Source organism: Lissotriton vulgaris, chromosome 10, assembly GCF_964263255.1.
Source record: "Lissotriton vulgaris chromosome 10, aLisVul1.2, whole genome shotgun sequence".
Taxonomy (NCBI): Eukaryota; Metazoa; Chordata; class Amphibia; order Caudata; family Salamandridae; genus Lissotriton; species Lissotriton vulgaris.
The window spans coordinates 575,472,117-575,491,737 of record NC_141698.1 but is presented as its reverse complement, the minus strand read 5'-3'; the positions used below and the strand labels follow the sequence as shown (position 1 = coordinate 575,491,737).

General features: G+C 43.2%; 1 protein-coding gene across 1 annotated transcript in view; it reads right to left on the bottom strand.

Annotated features, from left to right (window-relative positions):
* Positions 1 to 18,589, bottom strand: part of CPPED1 (calcineurin like phosphoesterase domain containing 1) — an 832,655-nt gene extending 814,066 nt beyond the window's left edge. The window contains exon 1 of the mRNA XM_086941424.1: positions 18,438 to 18,589. Within this exon, the coding sequence (XP_086797550.1) occupies positions 18,438 to 18,501 (64 nt within the window). The 5' untranslated portion in view covers positions 18,502 to 18,589. The remainder of the gene's footprint in view (positions 1 to 18,437) is intronic.
* Positions 18,590 to 19,621: the final 1,032 nt, after the last annotated feature.

Genomic DNA, 19,621 nt, shown 5'->3' with positions numbered 1-19,621 from the left:
GTCACTGTAGATACTCAATAGATTAGCATTGAGCACCTCGTTTGACTCACAACCGCTGAATTTCAGCAGAGCGCTCGAGACCAACTCCCTAATATCAGCACGGGTCATCTCGTTAGTAGCTACCCTAGGCCACCGTACCCTTCTTTGATCATTGGAAATAGTTGCCAACTCCTGGTCTATAACACCTTCCCTCCTAGAGGATCTACTAAAGCTACTGTCATTAAATCACAAGACCAGGGGGTTATGGTCACTTTCTGGCCTGCTCTGAACCACCATATCTAAAATAGTAGGCTACATCTCCACATTAACTAATATGTAGTCAATGCGGCTACCAGATCTGCCATTATCGAACGTCTTCACACCCTGCCTGTCTGACTGTGTCCTACCATTGACCTCCCTCAGTCCCTTATCCAGGCACAAGCCCTTCAGTTGGAGTGCAGCCTCTGACCATTTCCTTATGGGTTGTAGATCCAAGTGGGGAACACCCCACAATGCATCCACATCTTCGGTGAGCTTACCATTGTCCAGGTCTAGGGGCTCAAAGCACGAGTTAAAATCACCAGCAATGATCCGGTTACTAATTTTATCCTGCTGATTCAGGTGACTTTCCAGGATTGCTACAACTTTAGAACTCCTACCACCCGGAAGGCCCCTCGAGTATACATTATATATAGTCACATCGAGGTCCTTTGGTGAACTGACCCGGATAGCCATAATGTCAGGGCTGTTAATAAAAACCTCTTCTACCTTTAACCCCTCGAGTTGCCGCACCCAGAAGGTCAACCCACCAACTGGTCTGCCCCTCGGTCCCTTAACTGCTGATTTGAATAACCCACATGAAAAACTCCTTCCACAGACCAAGTCTCTTGGAAGGCCGGCACATCCATATTCTCTATGAAGGTTACCCAATCAATGGAGTGTAATTTTGATTCTAAACCCGCAATATTCCACAATGATAGAGTTACGAATGATCTCGTGGGGCAAGGGCCTAAATTAGCTATGTTGACCATGCACGCCGATGTACATACACTAGATGCAACAGGGTGACCTAAACTACCAACACACACCGATGGGTGAAATATATCAGTACTGCAGGCCTAAGTGTAGGGGAGTGGAAGGCAGAGGCCGGAGCGGGTTTTTGTTTGCAAAACCCTGGGAGCCACCATATAAAAAAGAAAATCCTAGCCTTGGGTGATGTAATCTGGTGCTCATGTAAAGCGCTCCCATGCACGTGGGTTAAATTGGCGCTGTTAAAAACGGCAAAAATAGACAAACATCTAGAGAGAGGGAGGTTTATAACAGGCACAGAGTGCTAAGAATAAGTTGAGAAATGCCAATTCTGATTAAATAAATTGGCTAGCAGAGCCCCAAACAATTAATTTCTAAATTATGTCTATTTTGGTTAAACTTACTGAAAATACATCAACCAAGCTGTTTAAAAAATTCTGCCAGGCTGCCTCCCCGAGTTACTCCTGTGGTTCATCAAAGGTGCTGGCAGTATCGATGAAATATCATTTTAGTCTTGAAAAATTGCCAGGTATGTGGGTCTCAGCCACCCCTGGCCTTTTTCTCATAGGGATGGATGGTGTAGTGCTTGCTATTGTGAGTTATTCTGCATTCCAGTGGAGCCTCTCAACCGAGTCAAAGGTTTGTGGCCCACTCACCCTAGTTCTGTCCTGGATTGGCACCAGATTTCAACCCCCATGAATACAGTTTGGTACCCACTGCTCACACCAAGAATTGCCAGTGGTTGCATTTGCATTGATTGCTTTGGCCATTTGGTGGCATTTTGTTAATTAAAAAAAAAAACAGGTGAGCAGTGTGGTTCATATAAATATTCATAATACTTTTACATTCAGACTACAAAATCCTGCTGAAAATCTTATATAGTAATTTCACATATATCCGTCCCTCCTAAGGCTAAGCTAAGGCTGCTGAGAAGCCAAGGGAGGAGGTTGACATTTAATATTCGCAGTACTCTGGCACCTTTAGCCACTGAGAAATGCTGACCATAGTAACTGAAGACAGATTCGTGACTAGTAGCAATCCCCACCCAACTCGCAGTCTTACAATGTCCACTGACCCCCGTGTTATTTGAGTTGTTTACCTTATTGCAAAAGCTCTGTAACAATTTTGATGTTTGTATCTCGGACCCTAAAGGCACGAGTACCTACTATTGCTGCGCCTATCTTCATTTCTTTTGCTCTATAGCTGGCTAATGTAAACAGAGAACCGTAATCTTAAATAGTGTACAAATCATGGGGTGAACAATCATATAATATTGTGTTGGCACTAATGAACAGTAGAGCATCTGCAACTACAGCTTCTCGACCCGACAACATTTTTTTACATCGGAAATGTTGTCACTTGGAAAATGAGTCAAAAAAATAACTGTGTGACATCTATTTCATGTTACTCCATAAGTATTGCACATTCCTCCCCATCTATTTACACATGCCCCTGCACAAGTTGGTCCTCCCCATCCTGCAACAGTCACCAAATCTACTACATGCACTGCTCCATGTATTTAAAATATTCTCCCCGTTGATAGGCCACACCCATTTCTGTTCTACACACCATCCTCATTTATTCCACGTGTGCACACACCTATCCCACAAGCCAATTATTTGTTTCACACGTGTTCTCGCCCACATCTATTCCACAAGCCAATCTATCACATTACACAAATCACTTCCTCTTCTTCCACATCTGTCCGCCCACCTAGTTTATAGGTCATGACACTTTCAGGGGGGACCCGGGGAGAGCCGTGCGCGAGCCGGTCTCTCCCCGGGTAGGTTCAATGGCCACGGCACGGCAGGTGGGATGCCGATTAGTGAGGGCCAGGTGGGGAATTAGGGCCAGCGTAGGGCAAGGGAGCATTGCGCACTAGGGAGGCGGGCAGCGAGGTTCGTTTTTGTCCCACCCACCCTTCTCCCTTTTTTCTTTAGGCCTTTTTGTTTTTCCAGTGCTTACGTGCTGGTTTAGTTGGGTTTTTTATTTTTGCCACTTTAAGACGGGTTGTTTTTTCTTTTTGGGCGGATTTTAGTGGGGGGTGGGCAGCCTGGAGCGGGTTGGTCCATCCTCAATAGGCAGTTGTAGGAAAGGAAGGGGTATACATAAGAGTTGGGGGCTTCTGGTTTGATTAGGGTTAACTTGGTGGGGGGTTTATCAGTGGGTAGGAATGATCTGTTAGGCTGAGAGCAGTTTGAATTAGTAATTAAATAAATAAAGAAGTGGTTTGATGTGTTGTTTATAACCTGTCTTAATAAAGTGCCCTTTCTTGCGGACTAAGAAGTTGTGGACTGTGACTTTATTGCGCGATCAGATGTGCCACCACACTTATTTCACGTACCCTTCGAACAACTATTCTATATAGGCCGACACTAACCCTTTTGTTCCATGCATCCGCCACACCCACTTCACATGTGCCCACATCTATACGGCTGATCTCTCACATTCCACACTTTCCATCACATCTTCTTCCACATGTCAACACATCTATCCCACAAGCCGACTTCTACAGTTCAACATGCTTCCCACAATGTACGTCTTCGTCACCGAGACCCTTTAGCAGAGCTGTTCACGTTTTCATTAAATACATGCAGTGCTACTCTGAACGTGCACTTGTACCTTTTTACTGAAATGTCATTTGCCTTATTTTTTCTATCTTGTGAATACCGATTAAACTGCCTCTGCATCAACTTAGCAAGGCTTTCCAAGCCTCTGGCATGTTGTGTCATCTTTCAGTGTTCACAGGCATATCAATTTTAGGGAGGCAGTGCTGACAAATGGTTGCACTTCTCAATCATAACTTTAAAAATGTTTTAACAATATTAAAAAACTGAGTTTGATCTCATCAAAAATATTCACTCCATCCTATTTCTGTAAATTTTAATTAATGGAGTGGTTCGACTAGTTGCTTCTGCTCACAATGCTTTGTGTCAGGGTGCAGTAAATGATGTGGCTAAAAAAGGAAAAATTGCACTATTAAAAGTACAATCAGTGTGCTCAGCTCAGGTGCTTTGTTACAAATTTAGCAACCCCTCTCATTGCACACACATATGACCATGATTATTCCATGGCAAGTACTTCTCAATGCAGTGACACACTGCGCCTATTAGTGTCAAAGCTTCTACGTTACAGAAAAGTAGATGTGCACTCGCGATAATATGCTGCATGGCTAAATTACTCACACGGTCCCAAAGGCGATACCAATTGCATTGCAAATGCTTGTTATTTTGGCCTTAGACCAACACAGTGATTATAGAGTATGCTGTACATTGTCCAGGAAACACAAAATGTCTGCCCCCTGAGATAAATAAGATGGCTCAATTCGAGACCAATATTTATAACCTGCAGAGATGAGCTCACTGAGACAACCGACCACACAACAAAATCACAACATGTTTAGAAAAGTACAAAAGATTTTTTATTTATTATTTATTTTCTCCATTTTGGATATATCATTTCATAAGAACATATTTAAACAATGCATAAATACCCCACACAACCCAACGTTCATTCATTCAAACTGGACAACTAGCATACTGGTTCGACAAACTCTCAAGTATCATACTTTCAATCATACACATTCATCAAACATTCACAACTCCTCATTTTTCAAAGTTCAGATGTAGCACAACTAGTTTGTCCTGAGGCTTCTCCCCACATCAAGGAGGGAGGCCCGATGGAATAATAACAGGACAGGCTCAAAAACACCAACGCGCGTTTCGGTGCAGTGCCAGATCTACGGCCACACCTTCGTCAGGGCAATCACAGTAGGGAAGGGGGTAGAAGTAAAACAACAGCATACAATTATTATACAGCGTACAAGTCGCGGCTTAAAAGAATATACATGACAAGCAACGGAGGGCGTCGGGGAGCATTCAGAAAAAGGCGTAGATATGTCACTCTCGTCCCCGCAAAATTGTAGGACAAGGGATTCTAGATCAACCGAGATAGTGCCCACAGATGGAGTCAGGAAAATGTCAACACCTGCTGGTAATAGTAAGGCAGAGAAGACGCAGTGCAGGTTGCTCCAAGAAATAGTAATTAAAAAGTCACCGGGTCCCACGTCTGGTAGGGTTAAGTAGAGCTACCGCTGAGCAGAACGGTTCCGGTGCGGGGAATAACCCCAAATAGTAGATTATAGCTTCTGGAGCACCCGTGGGAGCAGTTTGGAGCCAGAATTCTCAATGAAGATAATGCGGACAAACCGGAGGCTTCCTAGAAAGGACTGGTCCTTTCTAGGAAGCCTCCGGTTTGTCCGCATTATCTTCATTGAGAATTCTGGCTCCAAACGGTTCCGACGGGTGCTCCAGAAGCTATAATCTACTAATTGGGCTTATTCCCCGCACCAGAACCGTTCTGCTCCCGCGGCAGCCCTACTTAACCCTACCAGACGCGGGATCGGGTGACTTTTTAATTACTATTTCTTGGAGCAGCCTGCACTGCATATTCTCTGCCTTACTATTACCAGCAGGTGTTGACATTTCCCTGACTCCATCTGTGGGCACTATCTCGGTTGATCTACAATCCCTGGTTCTACAGTTTTGCGGGGACGAGAGCGACATATCTACTCCTTTTTCTGAATGCTCCCCGACGCCCTCAGTTGCTTGTCATATATATTCTTTGAAGCCGCGACTTGTACGCTGTTTAATAATTGTATGCTGTTGTTTTACTTCTACCCCCCTCCCCTACTGTGATTGCCCTGACGAAGGTGTGGCCGTAGATCTGGCACTGCACCGAAACGCGCGTTGGCGTTTTTGAGCCTGTCCTGTTATTATTCCATCGGGCCTCACTCCTTGATGTGGGGAGAAGCCCAGGACAAACTAGTTGTGCTACATCTGAACTTTGAAAAATGATGAGTTGTGAATATTTGTTGAATGTGTGAGTATGATTGAAAGTATAATACTTGAGAGTTTGTCGAACCAGTATGCTAGTTGTCCAGTTTGAATGAATGAACGTTGGGTTGTGTGGGGTATTTATGCACTGTTTAAGTATGTTCTTATGAAAGGATATATCCAAAATGGAGAAAATAAATAATAAATAAAAAATCTTTTGTACTTTTCTAAACATGTTGTGATTTTGTTGTGTGGTCGGTTGTCTCAGTGAGCTCATCTCTGCAGGTTATAAATATTGGACTCGAGTTGAGCCATCTTATTTATCCCAGGGGGCAGACATTGTGTGTTTCCTGGTACCTGTTTCTTCCCCTGCTTGTCTGCCCTTTATTTGTTTAGTCAGGGGGCCCTCGTTTTTCTTTAGTTCTGCTGTAGATTGTCTCCTATGCTAATTCAACTCCGCCAATTCAGGCTGGCATAAAATGAATATGCAAATAAAACTGTACACCTTCTGCAAATCAGGAATTCATGCCATTATTTCCATGGCCCAACTTGAAACCCACTCAATAGCACAGATGCCTACTGTTAAATGGCACTCTCTCTCTAAAATGTGTACGTTTTAAGTTTATTGTCATTTGATAAGCATGTTGATTTGCACTCCAAAAATTGCTTTGCAAATCAAACTTTCTGGACAGAAGTCTTAAAAACAGCAAGGTAGAAATATATTTATCCCAAATAACGTGATGAAAAAAGAGTACCAAAAATTCAGTGATCTAGAGCAGATGTGGGAGAAATTATAGGAGTTTGAGAAGATTAAAATTAGTAATTGTTCCTGATATGGCTATCAAAACAAGTCAGTGGTTTGCCCACCTCCCATTCAAGATTGTAATAATGAAAATCCTACTGCAAAAAATTCAGAAATTGGGAGTTAAATTTCAACCCAAAGGATCTCTTTGGAAAGAGGAATGAGAAAATTGGAGTTAAAATGTAATCTCTCATTTGACAGTGCACTAATTAGGACATATGCAATTGATGATCGAATTATGAAGATGAGGATACGTTTGTGAGCTGTAGCTGGATTAGACATTAAATTTGCAGTCCGATCATAGCTCGGATGATTTAGCCCACTAGCTCATAGTGGTGATTTTATAGGTCTTGCCTATGCAATGTGCAATCACTGCTTTGGAGTGACCTTTTGGAATCACTCCGTACTTTTTTGGAAACTCATGCATGTACTGCACTGCTTCCAATGTGCCCTTGTGCATGTATGGCGTTTACCTTGCGGGAACGAGCAGCGGCGCCATCATTTTGCAATTATCGCATCTGCCGCTGCTCGCTCCCGTAAGGCGTCACTTTCTCTTTCGCGGCTGCGCTGGTCTTTCATCGCTTGTTTATTTTGACATATCCTGTGTCACAGGCGCCCTGTGCATGTCTTATCTCCCATGCAGCTGTTCTTTACCCTCCATGTATCTCCTATAGGCACGTGTTTCCCCAGGTGTGTCTCACAGATATCCCCCACCCTCATGATGCTGCTCTGACCCCATGCGGGGAGACAGCCATGGGGCTCTCTAGCGTGCGCTCGCCCCGCTGCCCCCCCCCACCTAGCTTCCTGGTTTACCCTACCAGCACATTCAAGCCCCAGCACGCACCGTGCAGCCACTCATGTCCCTGGTTAGCCCTTCTCTTCCTCATTCCTCGCCTTTTAGTCATTTTGTTGTCTATGTACGAGTAAGAGGCACCCAAAGTTTCACTAAGCCTTAGCAACGACTCCCATGACACCGAGAGGCTAAGGTGAAGAAATTGTGATGGAGAGCTGGGGCATTTCACAACCTTCGGCTCCTCTGCAGTCTCGCCCAGCACCAGTGGGCATGTTTCCTTGCGCCTGTCACTGGCATCACCTTGTGATGTTTGCATTCCATAATACTTACACATCTGTGGAACTATCGCATAACGTACATTGCTGAATTTGAAAACGAGTAGGAGCTCCAGGGTATTTTAGAAGCCCGAGTCCAGCACTGCCTGTTGGGTTTAAGGGCTGCCTAGTCTTTATTTCACCCTGTGCCTCTTTATTTTGGTCTCTCCTTCCCACTCGTGCAGATTGTTCCATCCCTGACTTCTCCCTTTTTCATTGTTTGCCATCTTTCTCCTCATTTTCCTGCTGTTTGTCTCTCTTGCTCTGGATCAAAGTCTGGTGTTGAAAAAAAAGGTTCCAGCCCCTAAAATAAGAGCAGACACCTACACAAATTATGCACTGTATATTTGTTGCTGTTCCCAGAACAACACAAACACTATTCTATTCATGGCCTATTCATTAGATGGTGGCTAATCTGTTTAGGAGATTGCCTACTGATTCAATTGATATTGTATTTGCCTGTCGAAAGGATCACCTAAGCAAAAATAAAATGTAATAAACAGATCAATCAAAAAATTCGATAGTGACTAATACTTGAGCCATTTGATCATTCTCGTCTATGCATTTTTTTATGGTGCAAAAGAGATTCACTTGCCAATCCAAAGCACTTGAAAGCCGAGCGGTGTGAGAGCTCACTGTTTTAGAAAGATAGATTGATAGTATTTTAGAAGAAAAGCTGCTTTCCAGGGGTGGGATCCCTGAGCTGAGGCTAACCAGGATTGAAACATACATGTAGAGTGAGAGACTGACAGCAGAGCAAGAGGCAGGCTGGTGCTAAAAGTTGCAGCTGCCTGGTGCAGTGTCTGAAGGAGTTCCAAAGTGGTTGGAAGATGGTTCAGAGGGTGTATGCCAAACTCACCTTCAAGATATAGGTGCTATTTTTATTCCAACTAGTTCCTTCTTGGATGGAGCACATTGTGTGACTCTCCTCAGAAATAGATGGCCTACTGCAGAGATTGACTGATCTTGCAACAGGCCAGGGTCAATGCCATATCATGAAATGCACCCAATTTGCCTACAGGCTTGAGTACCCCCTGCCTAGTGCTGCATGTAGAGTTACATAAATCCTTGTTTAAATGTCAGTAACTGTTTGGGTAAGGTAATATATCCATGGAGCTGCAGTAGTGTAGCTTCAACTCCTGTTTCACTGCCCAACTTCCTACAGAGGGAGGGCCACTGCACAGCCTCTAAGCTCTCCAGTATCCCTGCTTGTTACAGTTCTGGAGACAGCGGAACTTCCTTGCATATAGTGAGGATTAATGGGTGAAGGTGCAAATCTTAACATGCACTAATACTCTCAGAGGGATTAAATAGCACAAAAGCTCACCCTTGTGTGTGTATGTAGCTGTTCATCAGTGACATGTGAAGTAACAGTAGATCTTTTAGCAGCCAGGATAATATGCTGCATGGCTAAATACTTATAAGGTCCCAAAGGCGAGACCTATTGGCTATTTCAATGCTTGTCTATATTATGAAGGTTTGGCATTCTATTTCAAGGCCCACTTCTTTAGAGGGAATGACATTTAAAGTAAATACTTTATTACAATTTGGAATTGACGATGCAACTACTTGTGCGCTTTTAGATCTGTTGAAAAGGATCATCTCTGGTTCAGCAGCCCCAGAATGTTGGATTGTTTGGTCCTTCTGCACGTTGCATAAAATAGATAAATAAACTGTGCGCGTTCTTGTGCTTGCTTTAGAAAGCCATGGTAGATGATTTCTGTTGTATCACTTGGAATGGCAGTTGCTTGCCATTCCAGACACTTAGGAATGTGTTACTTTGTGAGCTTCCATCGTTGAATTTAACTCCACTTACTAGCTAACACAATCCAGTAATTCAGATATCCAAAAGATTGCAGAACCTTTGTGCTGTATCTCACGAACAACACCCCACCTTCGGTCAATAATAATAAAAGGTGTCTGTGAGAAGTCTGGGTTTGTGAATTATATCAAACTATTATTGATGGTGCTGCTTTAAAACTCTCTGTAAAACCTACCTTGCTGGCTCCCGGCTACTGGCGCCCTTAATCAGCCTGTCCTCCCGCCGCCGCAGACCTCCTCCCTTGCGGCCGCCGATAGGAGCACTCATCATCCAGGCTCCTTTGCGGCCAAGCTGCCACCGGCGCACCCGGAGGCGCTTCAAATAGCAGACAGCCCCCACGTGGCGGGATCGCGCGCGGGCCGCACCGGGCTAAGCCCGGGCAAAGGGCGGACCGTCTGTGGCCGTCCGGGGCCGGAGAGGGCTGGGCAAATTTCCTGACATCCTGTAACTGGCTAAAACGTGTGGTGAGTGGTGCACTCTGCTACTTTGTATATTCGTGGGAGATTGGCCATAATGGGCAAACATAGCACTATTACGCCAGCGTGTAAAATAATCTCTATAGACAATATGCTGGAACACGCTATGAACTTGGTGAGCAGTGAAATCCAGCTCACTGGGAGAAGATTGTCTTTGGGCCCCTCAAAACCACCATGCATTGATCACTCTGATATTATAGATCCAAGCGTGGTACATTCACTGAGGCATAGAGCAATTGTACAATCGCCACAAATTGTAACTGGGGAGAACATGCCAGACATGGAAGGGCCCGACCCCACAGGACTAGTTAACAATGTTGAAGCTGATCAAAGCCCGACTGAATCCTTGATCACAGTAAATTTGCTCCCATCGCCCAACCCAGAAGTATGTGGGACAACAAAAGAAGAGGAAGGCTTTGAAACCACCTTGCCCAAAACCCAAACGAAGACAGCCCCCACGTTTGAACTCTCAAAGTTCAACATTAAACAAGTGGCTATGGGACAATACAAATACCGCAGATCTAATTACAAGCAGCGGCCCATGTTGTAACCCCATTGACCCAATCGTCGTAGCTGCTGAACACACAATGTAACCCCACCCAGATGAAGTCCACACAAACTGCCTTTTCAGATTTTACTCTCTGGGACACCTCTGTTGACATTATTGTTGATACATTGTATAATCGTATTAAAGGGCTTGTGGATAGAAGCTTTGATAAGCTGTGGAAGCGTTTAGATCACCTGGAAACTTTAACTTCCAAGGTTACATTGCCCTGTAGGGAAAGTCATGACACAATTTGAAAGGTAAATACCCAGGAAAAGCCCCCCACAGAGCGCAACTGCCCCACCATGTTCCTTTAGGTCCCCAAATTGAAAAATCAATACCAACCATTACCAATCTTAATAAACCAACATCCCTTCGTACCCCCCAAAATGTTAACCTAAACGTCCCACAAAGAAACATGACAGCTAATACAAGCATCGCTGAGGTCGGCCACAAGGGGCAAGCCGAACCAAATAAGGACAACTTGAATTTACCACATGCTTCTTGTCCATACGTGTTAGTTCTCGCAGGGGTACCCCCATTAGAGAAAAATACAACAGAGTCATGGGAACAACTAAGAAACAAATGTGTGGACTGGATGGCTAAACATAAAGGGTACAGGAGGTCTAACATGCATGAAATTTTAATGGTAAGTAGGGTGGGTTGGGTGGGACCCGCAATGAAAACCATCAGGGGGGATTGTATTGTCGTCAGCTTTTCACAGCCAAGGACTGTTGGATCCATACTTGCAGTTAAGGAAACTAACAGTCTCTTTTCAACAAACATTTGTGCCCTACCACTTGGGTTTTTTTATAAACCCCCACCGACACAGCGTCCATTTTTTAGTCCTTTTGATCAGTGTGTTAATCGCTTTTCGGTTATCTCAGACTTAGATGCCCTTGATTGACCCATACACAAAACCTACCTTAACAGCCCAGTGTGCTTGGATACTGGTGAGATTGTCCATAATAGCTCTGGGGCGTCACAGCCCCACTCTATTGATTGTCCTGATTCCACACTGAAGGTTTTGAGCTGGAATGTGGCAGGGTTAGCCCCAAAGCTAAACTCAGAGGATTGGGTAAACATGATAGATAAATTCGATATTCTCTTGTTACAAGAGACTTGGGCCACTAAAGAATTATACCTTGAAGGGTATGAATGTTTTAACATTATTCCCCCTAATTCTTCATATGGTTGACCATCGTGGGGCCTATCAATATGGGTCAGTATTGCCTCAGGTGGCAGAGCCAAATCAATCCCCACTGGGAACATTAATTTTCAAGTCCGAATTTACACACGGGGTGCCTCAATTTGTTTTATTAATTTTTATAATAACGATTTTTTAACCACACCTAATCCTAATTTTGTAAAACTTTTTAATTTCATCCAGGACCGTGACAATTTATTGGGAAAGTATAAATTGGCGGGGATATGTTTGGGGGGCGACTTCAACGCCAAGATAGGAAAGGGATTCAACGGGAACTCCCCCCAGCTAATCCCAAACAACCCATGTAGGAGAGGTTATGAGTTATTAGATCATTTAGCAAATTCTAGCCTTATAAATGCGATGGATATCGCCCCATTAAATAACACTGATAATTCAATCCCTACGTATAGAGGCCTTGGACGAGCCTCTATTATAGATGATGTCTTTATATCCCCCTCACTGCAAGACTATCTACTCGGGGTGGAGGTAAGACCGTCAACCTTTGGAGACCACAATCCTATTATTGTATTGTTAAAGGTGGCATGCCGTCCTAATTTTAGAAGAGAAATAGGAGCGGTCAATTTACATCTTTCAACTGACACCCTGAGAGTCAAATGGAGGGGTATGGATTATAGGGAGATTTTTACGAGGATGATAAAAACATATCCCTCTCTCTGTGAGGCCTGCCTTACTTTGGCAGACCCCAATCCCAAGGCAGTCCATGCATCAACTGAACTATGTGAGGGCATTAAAAATGTGATCTCAAGACCAGTGACCGCACATAAATCCGAGCCTAGATGGTTTGACAACACCTGTTCCAGAGCCAATAGGGAACTCAGAGCAGCTCTATCAGCCGAACCTAGAGATCTTACCCTTATTCGTATACTAAGGTCTCATTACAAAAGGGAAATAAAATGTAAGCGTGACACGGTCTTGAAGGAACATTGGAACAATCTGGCTTGCGCTGCCAAAACTAACAATACCAATATTTTTGGGTCTGCCACCAAGTCTTTGAGAGCTTTCGGGTAACCATCTACCCCTCTTGATTGTAATATTACCAGCGAAGCATGGGTCGCCCACCTTTCTAAAATATATGCCTCCCCGCCATATTGTGATGACACTCTGGAAAACCTCCCGCCCACTCAAATTAAAATGTCCCTAAATGAGGTTGAGGAGGCAATATCTCAGAGTGCGGGAAATAAAGCCCCAGGCCCGGACGGGCTACCTATTGAAATTAGAGCAAGAGTTCTGGGCACCCCTGTTATTAAACATTTTTAATAATTTAACTTCAACTAAAGTCCCCAGTACATGGTCAACCTCTGTAATCATCCCCATTTTTAAAAAAGGATCTAGATCTGCTATAGGCCCATTTCATTAATTGATACCCTCAAAATATTGGGGAGAGTTTTATTCAACAAGATCAGGGCATGGGCAGAGAATGGAAACATATTGAATAAATGCCAGTTGGGGTTTCGAAGCCATCTAGGAACAGTGGAACAGTGTCTGACCTCAACTTAATAATAGGAAAGTATACCATCGCTCGACACAGTCCACTTTACCTGACATTTATGGACCTCTCGTCCGCCTTTGATTTTGTCAACAGATCAAGGCTCTGGCAACGTCTCCTGGACTATGGTCTAGATAAAGATTTGGTACATTTTTTTGCCTACCTGCATAGAGATTTAAAAGCCAGAGTAAGGATTAGCATGGACGGAGCAGTGTCAGGAGATATAGTGGTCAGTAGAGGTGTTCAAGACAAGGGTGCGTCCTTGCCCCACTGCTATTTTATACATTAATGAACTCCATAATGTCTTGTCTAATAAAACCCCCAACGTCCCCATAATAAATGGCACTAAATTCCCCGCCTTACAATATGCAGATGATGCTGTTTTAATGGGTCGTACACCGAACTCGCTGAGAATTTTAGTTAGGGGATTTGTAGATTTTATGTATAGTTTGGATATTTGTACCAATTTAAAAAAATCTTTTTTAATGTGCTGTGGCCCTAATAAACATCCCATTAATAGGATTATTCTGGACCAAGACTGCTTGCTATGCACTCGCACTTTTCCCTATCTGGGCATACAATTCACAGATAGCGGTTCATGGACCCCACATCTGGCCTATGGACGGTTTAAGTTCACAAAAGCGATAAAGTACGGAACCTCCCCAAACCAAAAAGAATAGAGGTGGTACTGTCACTACTCAAAATCTACAGGACACAATGTGTACCAAATATTACCTATGGGGCTGAAATCTGGGGATTTACAAACCTAAAAAATGTACAGGTTGAGGAAAACAGATTTTGTAAAAGGCTTTTGGGAATACCTATCTCATCGCCCACTTTTGTAAGCCATACTGAGTTAAAATTGTCATATTTGGAGGATTACATCAGGTCACGCCCTGCCATGTTTTGGTTAAAGGTTTGGAAAAACCCTGAAGCCTCCTTGACCAGGGAAATTCAGGTTGATTGCCTTAAATGTGATCAGGGCATTAAAATTACCTGGCTGGCCCAAGTACGTGCGAGCCTGACAGCTGTTAATCTTAAGTACATCTTTGATAACCCAGATCAATTAGATGGGATTGATGGGAAGATCATCCGTAAAACCCTATATAAATACTACGGGGAAATCAGATACAATCAGGAATCAGTCAATCCCAATGAAAGGTGACGTTGAAACCATTTTGTGTCTACCTGTCAGTTATCTCCTAAAAGACATCACACGTTGGGAGCGCAGCCTTCTTTTTCGATTAAGATCAGGATCTATACAATATTTACTGTGCTTCCCTATAGGCTACCAACCAAATATTGAGAACCTAGCTTGTCCTTGGGGAAATCCAGGGAAATAATCCATATTACATTTTATGTTCTTTTGCTCTTTTTATCAAAAATATAGTATGCAGCTATTGATACCGTTTTTTAGAGCTAAGGGCATAAAGAATTTTGAAGTAGCTTATAAAATTATTTTCCAGCTTAAAGATGATTGTATTATATATCGTGTGTGCACCTTTTTAAAAAATGGCTATCCGTTCTCGTTCCTCTATGAACGGATGTCTGTTAGACTAGATCGCTTCATATGCATTTAGTGGTTTTTTGCACTTTCTGTATTTTGCACCATGCACAGCTGCACTTTACTTAATGTTGCAAACCGCAACTTATATGAGCTCCAGTAATCTGCTCTCCCAGTGGTTGCTATGGGAAACTATGCATTTCACACCGTATTATGAATGTTATCTTAAACAGGAATTATGCACTTTTTCACTTTCTGCACTTTATACGATGCTGTTAATTGTAATCTATATGAGCGTTAACAACTTGCTCCCTTAGTTGCTGCTATGGAAACCATGCATTCTGTATGTTCTGTTGCAATCTCAAATGGGATCTTTGCACTTTTACAACTTACTTGATGCTGCTATATAGTAATATATTTGAGAGTTGGCGACCTCTTGGGTAATAACGCACTTTGCACACTTCCATCTAAGTATTGCTGCTGTTGTTAATGAAATGGAAAATGTTATAACGTTTTACTATTTTTAATATTAATGCTGATTTTTTATCATTAATGACCATGTACGTGAATATGTGTGTAAAATTTTACTTTTATGGATAATGAAATATCCGAATAAAGATTATTGACTTGACTATTAATGACAAATCTTGAAACTGATGCCCAAAGGAAATCATAAACTCCAAGTTACCGAATTAGGGCAGTGTAGCAACGGGGGAGCTCTTGGGCAGAAAGCATCACATGATCATACAGAAGAAAAAAAGATCTGTACTTAAAGAGCACATCCAGTGTAGTTTTTTTTGCATTCTGATGCAGGTAGGACAGTGTATTCCATTATAAATTCCTGTTAATGTAGTAATACATTCATGTGTGTTTCCACGATGGGACACTGCGAGTAGGAGGGGTGTAGAAAACAACATGCTTTGCATTGTTTTCACTTACTTCTACCAGGTGCCCCACCCAGAACAACCATATTATCAGCCTTTATATTAAACTTAGAAGAATAGCAATTCCACCATACCCTTTCAATCATAATACTGTATGCGTATTTAACTTTTTCTGCACTTTTGTGCAACAATGAAGTGTACAGCTGCCAATAGATTTGAGAATCGGGGTTAGAGCGTTAAGAAACTAAACAATGTGACAACTCTGGCATTGAGTGCTTCTAAAAGGAGTGGCATTCGTTGTCCTTTCTGCAGCTAGCTAAGTCACAGAAAAAGACCAGCAACAGAGAGGGTTTTCTTGTCAGTATTAAACCATCGCGTCTGGTATTTCAATGTCAAACGGGTATACTAAACATTGGGAAAATTAGGAAACGCTGTAGTTTTTCCTTTTAAAATATTAACCTACAATAGCAAACACAAGATGAAATCACTTCAAACCAGGCCCGGTTCTAGCGGGTGGGCCAGGCCCACCCAAAGATGAGCCTGGCCCACCCAAACAGGAGCCTTGGCCCTCGCAGTGAGGGCTTGAAGGCAGGCGTGCAACGCACAGGTCGTGTGTGTCAGCCCGGGGGGACAGCTTCCCGGGCGCACACACACACAGACAGTTTAAGATGATCGCAGCCGCACCAAAGTACTTCACAGGTCTTTAAAAGACCATTTACATGTTAAGGAGGCTTTGTTTAGTTTTTTACCCCTTCATCTCTGCATGGTGAAAGGGGACAAATCCTTTCTTTGACAAAGGTAACGTTTGGTAACCTTTGCCTACGGCCCTGCTGCGTTGATATTTCTTTTTCTGTGCAGCGCAGGGGAAAAGTGGTCTGTTTATTCCTAGTCACCCCCTGACCCCTGCAGCTGCTTATCACATAAGGCTGTGACACAAAGTATGACTAATGGAGTAGGTAAGAGAATGTGTTACAAAAAAAATTCTTTTTAAAATCTGACAGCCCCAGCAGGACACATACTTCATATGTGCTTCATTTAAACAGTTTTTATCATTTCATCATAGCCGATGCTGGTCAACAATAAAACAATACAAAATGCCCAGATAAAGCTGGTGATTACTGATCCTGCTTTAGAGCAATCGTTTGTTAGTATTCTTAAAATGCAGATGCACTGTATTTTATGTGGATAGCTCAGTGGGTTACAGCCTTTGTCACAGAGATCCTTGTGTTACTTCAGAAGTTGCAATCCTAACAAAAGGCAGTGAACAATGAACTGCCACCAAAGAGCTGCAAACAAACATGAATTGTATAATTAGAACTTCGCTTTTTTGTTTTGTGATATAGTTAGAACTTCCCAAGGCTTTTCATTATTCTAATGTTGCTAAAATTAGTATGTTTGGGCAGATATACATTTTTATCAGTAAAACTGACCCCTATGGAATACTCTTTAAATCCTAAGGTTGTGTTTCCCCAGACCAAACCCTCTTAAAATATACTGCCCACCAGTATGGATGACATGTGATTTCTACACCTTGTAATCCTCATTGGCTAATGTGACACTCCCTGTAGACTGATTTACATACTTGTATGATTCATTGTCTCTGTATAATGTGTGCGTGGTGTAAAGTACTGACACACACTACATTGATATGAGCAGCGCTATACAACAAATTAAATGCATATGAGAGAGGGAATACGTAAACATGAGGGGCGCTGGTGGAGGGTGGCAGTGAGGGAATCTGAGGAGGTGGTAGTGGGAGGGGCTATGGAGCGATGAGGGGCACTGTTGGAGGGTGGCAGTGAGGGAATCCGAGGAAGAGGTCATGGGGTAGAGGGAGGAACTAGGGAGAGATGAGGGGCACTGATGGGGGGTGGTAGTGAGGGAGTCTGAGGAGGTGGTCATGAGGGGGAGGGGCTACAGAGAGACTGGGGCACTGGGGGGAGGGTGGCAGTGAGGGAATCCGAGGAAGAGGTCAATAGGGGGGCCATGGATGGATGAGGTACACTGTTGGAAGGTGGTAGTAAAGGTATTTACGGTGAAAGAGGTTTTTGGTGCAGCGCCAAAAAAGACTTTTGCATCAGCGCTGAAGCCTGCCCTGTCATGGCCTTTCTGTTTTTGTTTATTTAATTAGCAGTCGGGCCATAAGGGCCACTGTGGAACATACTTTAAAGTGCGTGCTAATTATATTTATTGCTCTATTCAATGTTTTAAGTATGAAGGTGATTTTACTAATATTTTTACAGGGAGATGGTGCCTGATATGGGGCGGGGCTCAAGGTCATCTGTGAGATAAGGGGCACTGGAGAGGAATAGTGACTAATCAAGCTTGTAAGGGAGTGCGTTGAAGAGTCCATGGTCAGGTAGAGGTAGTAACGAAGAGGGATTCTCCCTGTAGGCTCGCACAAAGGGAGCCTGAGAAGTGTCACTTACCTGATACTCCCACCTCAGAAACCTCCTCTTCCCATCAAAGGAACATTACATGGAAAAAACACTTCCCAGCATGCTTAGAGCTGTGAACTAACAGAAATACAAGACCGCCCTAAAGACCCACTCATGGCATCTGGCTAGATGACAGAAGGTAGTCCTATGTTGATAAAAGTTGGTAATACCAAAATTGGCGTCTCCTGCAGCAGCATCTGAGGAACCCTCAAATCTGCTGGACGTGCCTGTAAATTACAAGACCCCACTCGCACTCCCTTCCCTAAGGAAAAGCCAGGAACCCAGCGGTACAAGCACCTGTACCTTCACTGAAGGCGTTAAATGTCCTGTCCCGCGCCCGCAGGAACACTTGCCCCTCCTTTGCCATAACCTTCTCGGGGAGTTGGAGGCCCACGCTGTGCCAGTAGCCACTCTGCTTGGGATGTGTGTAGTGAGGGTTAGTGGCACAGCTCAGGATTCCAGCTTCCTCCTGCAACTGCAGTGAGCAGCTCCGGTATCGATTGGTGCTGCCTGAGTGACTCAGCTGCGGAGGGGCGGGGGCAATTTGACTTCTGTAGTCTTCAAACGCTGCAAAGAAGTCCGATCAGTGAAAGTTGATATGTGGTCCGTAGCGGTAGTTCTTTTATAATCTTCGTACACATTATGCTCGTTTGTTTTCGGGCTACAAGTGTCATGTACATACACTAAATTAGATTGGATGGTAAGACTTTTCAAAAAATCACCTTAAAGGTCTCGTTGACGAGAACGCCATCTTGGGGCAGTGTTGTTTTCATGAATGTTCAGATGGATCACATTTCTACAAAGCGAGGTTTTGCTCTCTGTAGCATTTGATGTGGGTATTTTTATTTTCGAAATTATTACTTATACACGGGGCCTCGTGTTAATTAGATTGTAATTTACTTACATAAAAATAAACCACGGTCCGAATCATTGTAAGGTTTAACAACGATGTATTAAAGTACGTTGACACAAATAAGTTAAGCATTTTAGCTTCGACAAGATCTGGTTCCATCGTGTTACTCAAATTAATCGTTTTGAAGATATTATGGTGGTTGTAAGATGGCGCTCAGTATATATCTGTTTATCCTTGGCTATGTGCAAATGCCCAGCATTGTGTGCGCTTCCAGTCTACTGCTGCCTGTCGGATTTGTCTTCCCATAATAAACATACATGCACCGGCTTACGTTAGGGAAAGCAGAGCACCCATTTGCGTGCACTTTGTTCAACTAACATATCAGGAAATTAATAAATAGGTAGAGCAGCAAAATTTAGATTTCACTCCTACACTTCACACAAATGCAATTATACATTCACATTTCATTTTCATAAAGCTTTATTCGGTACATATAAAAATGACCATAAAAGCGCATACATAACACATAGGATAACAGATATTGCAGAGTTGAACAAAAATACAGACACAAAGATTAAAACAACATACTTTTCCTGGCATTAATTGATTGTTTTAAAAAAGTAGCAGTAAAAAA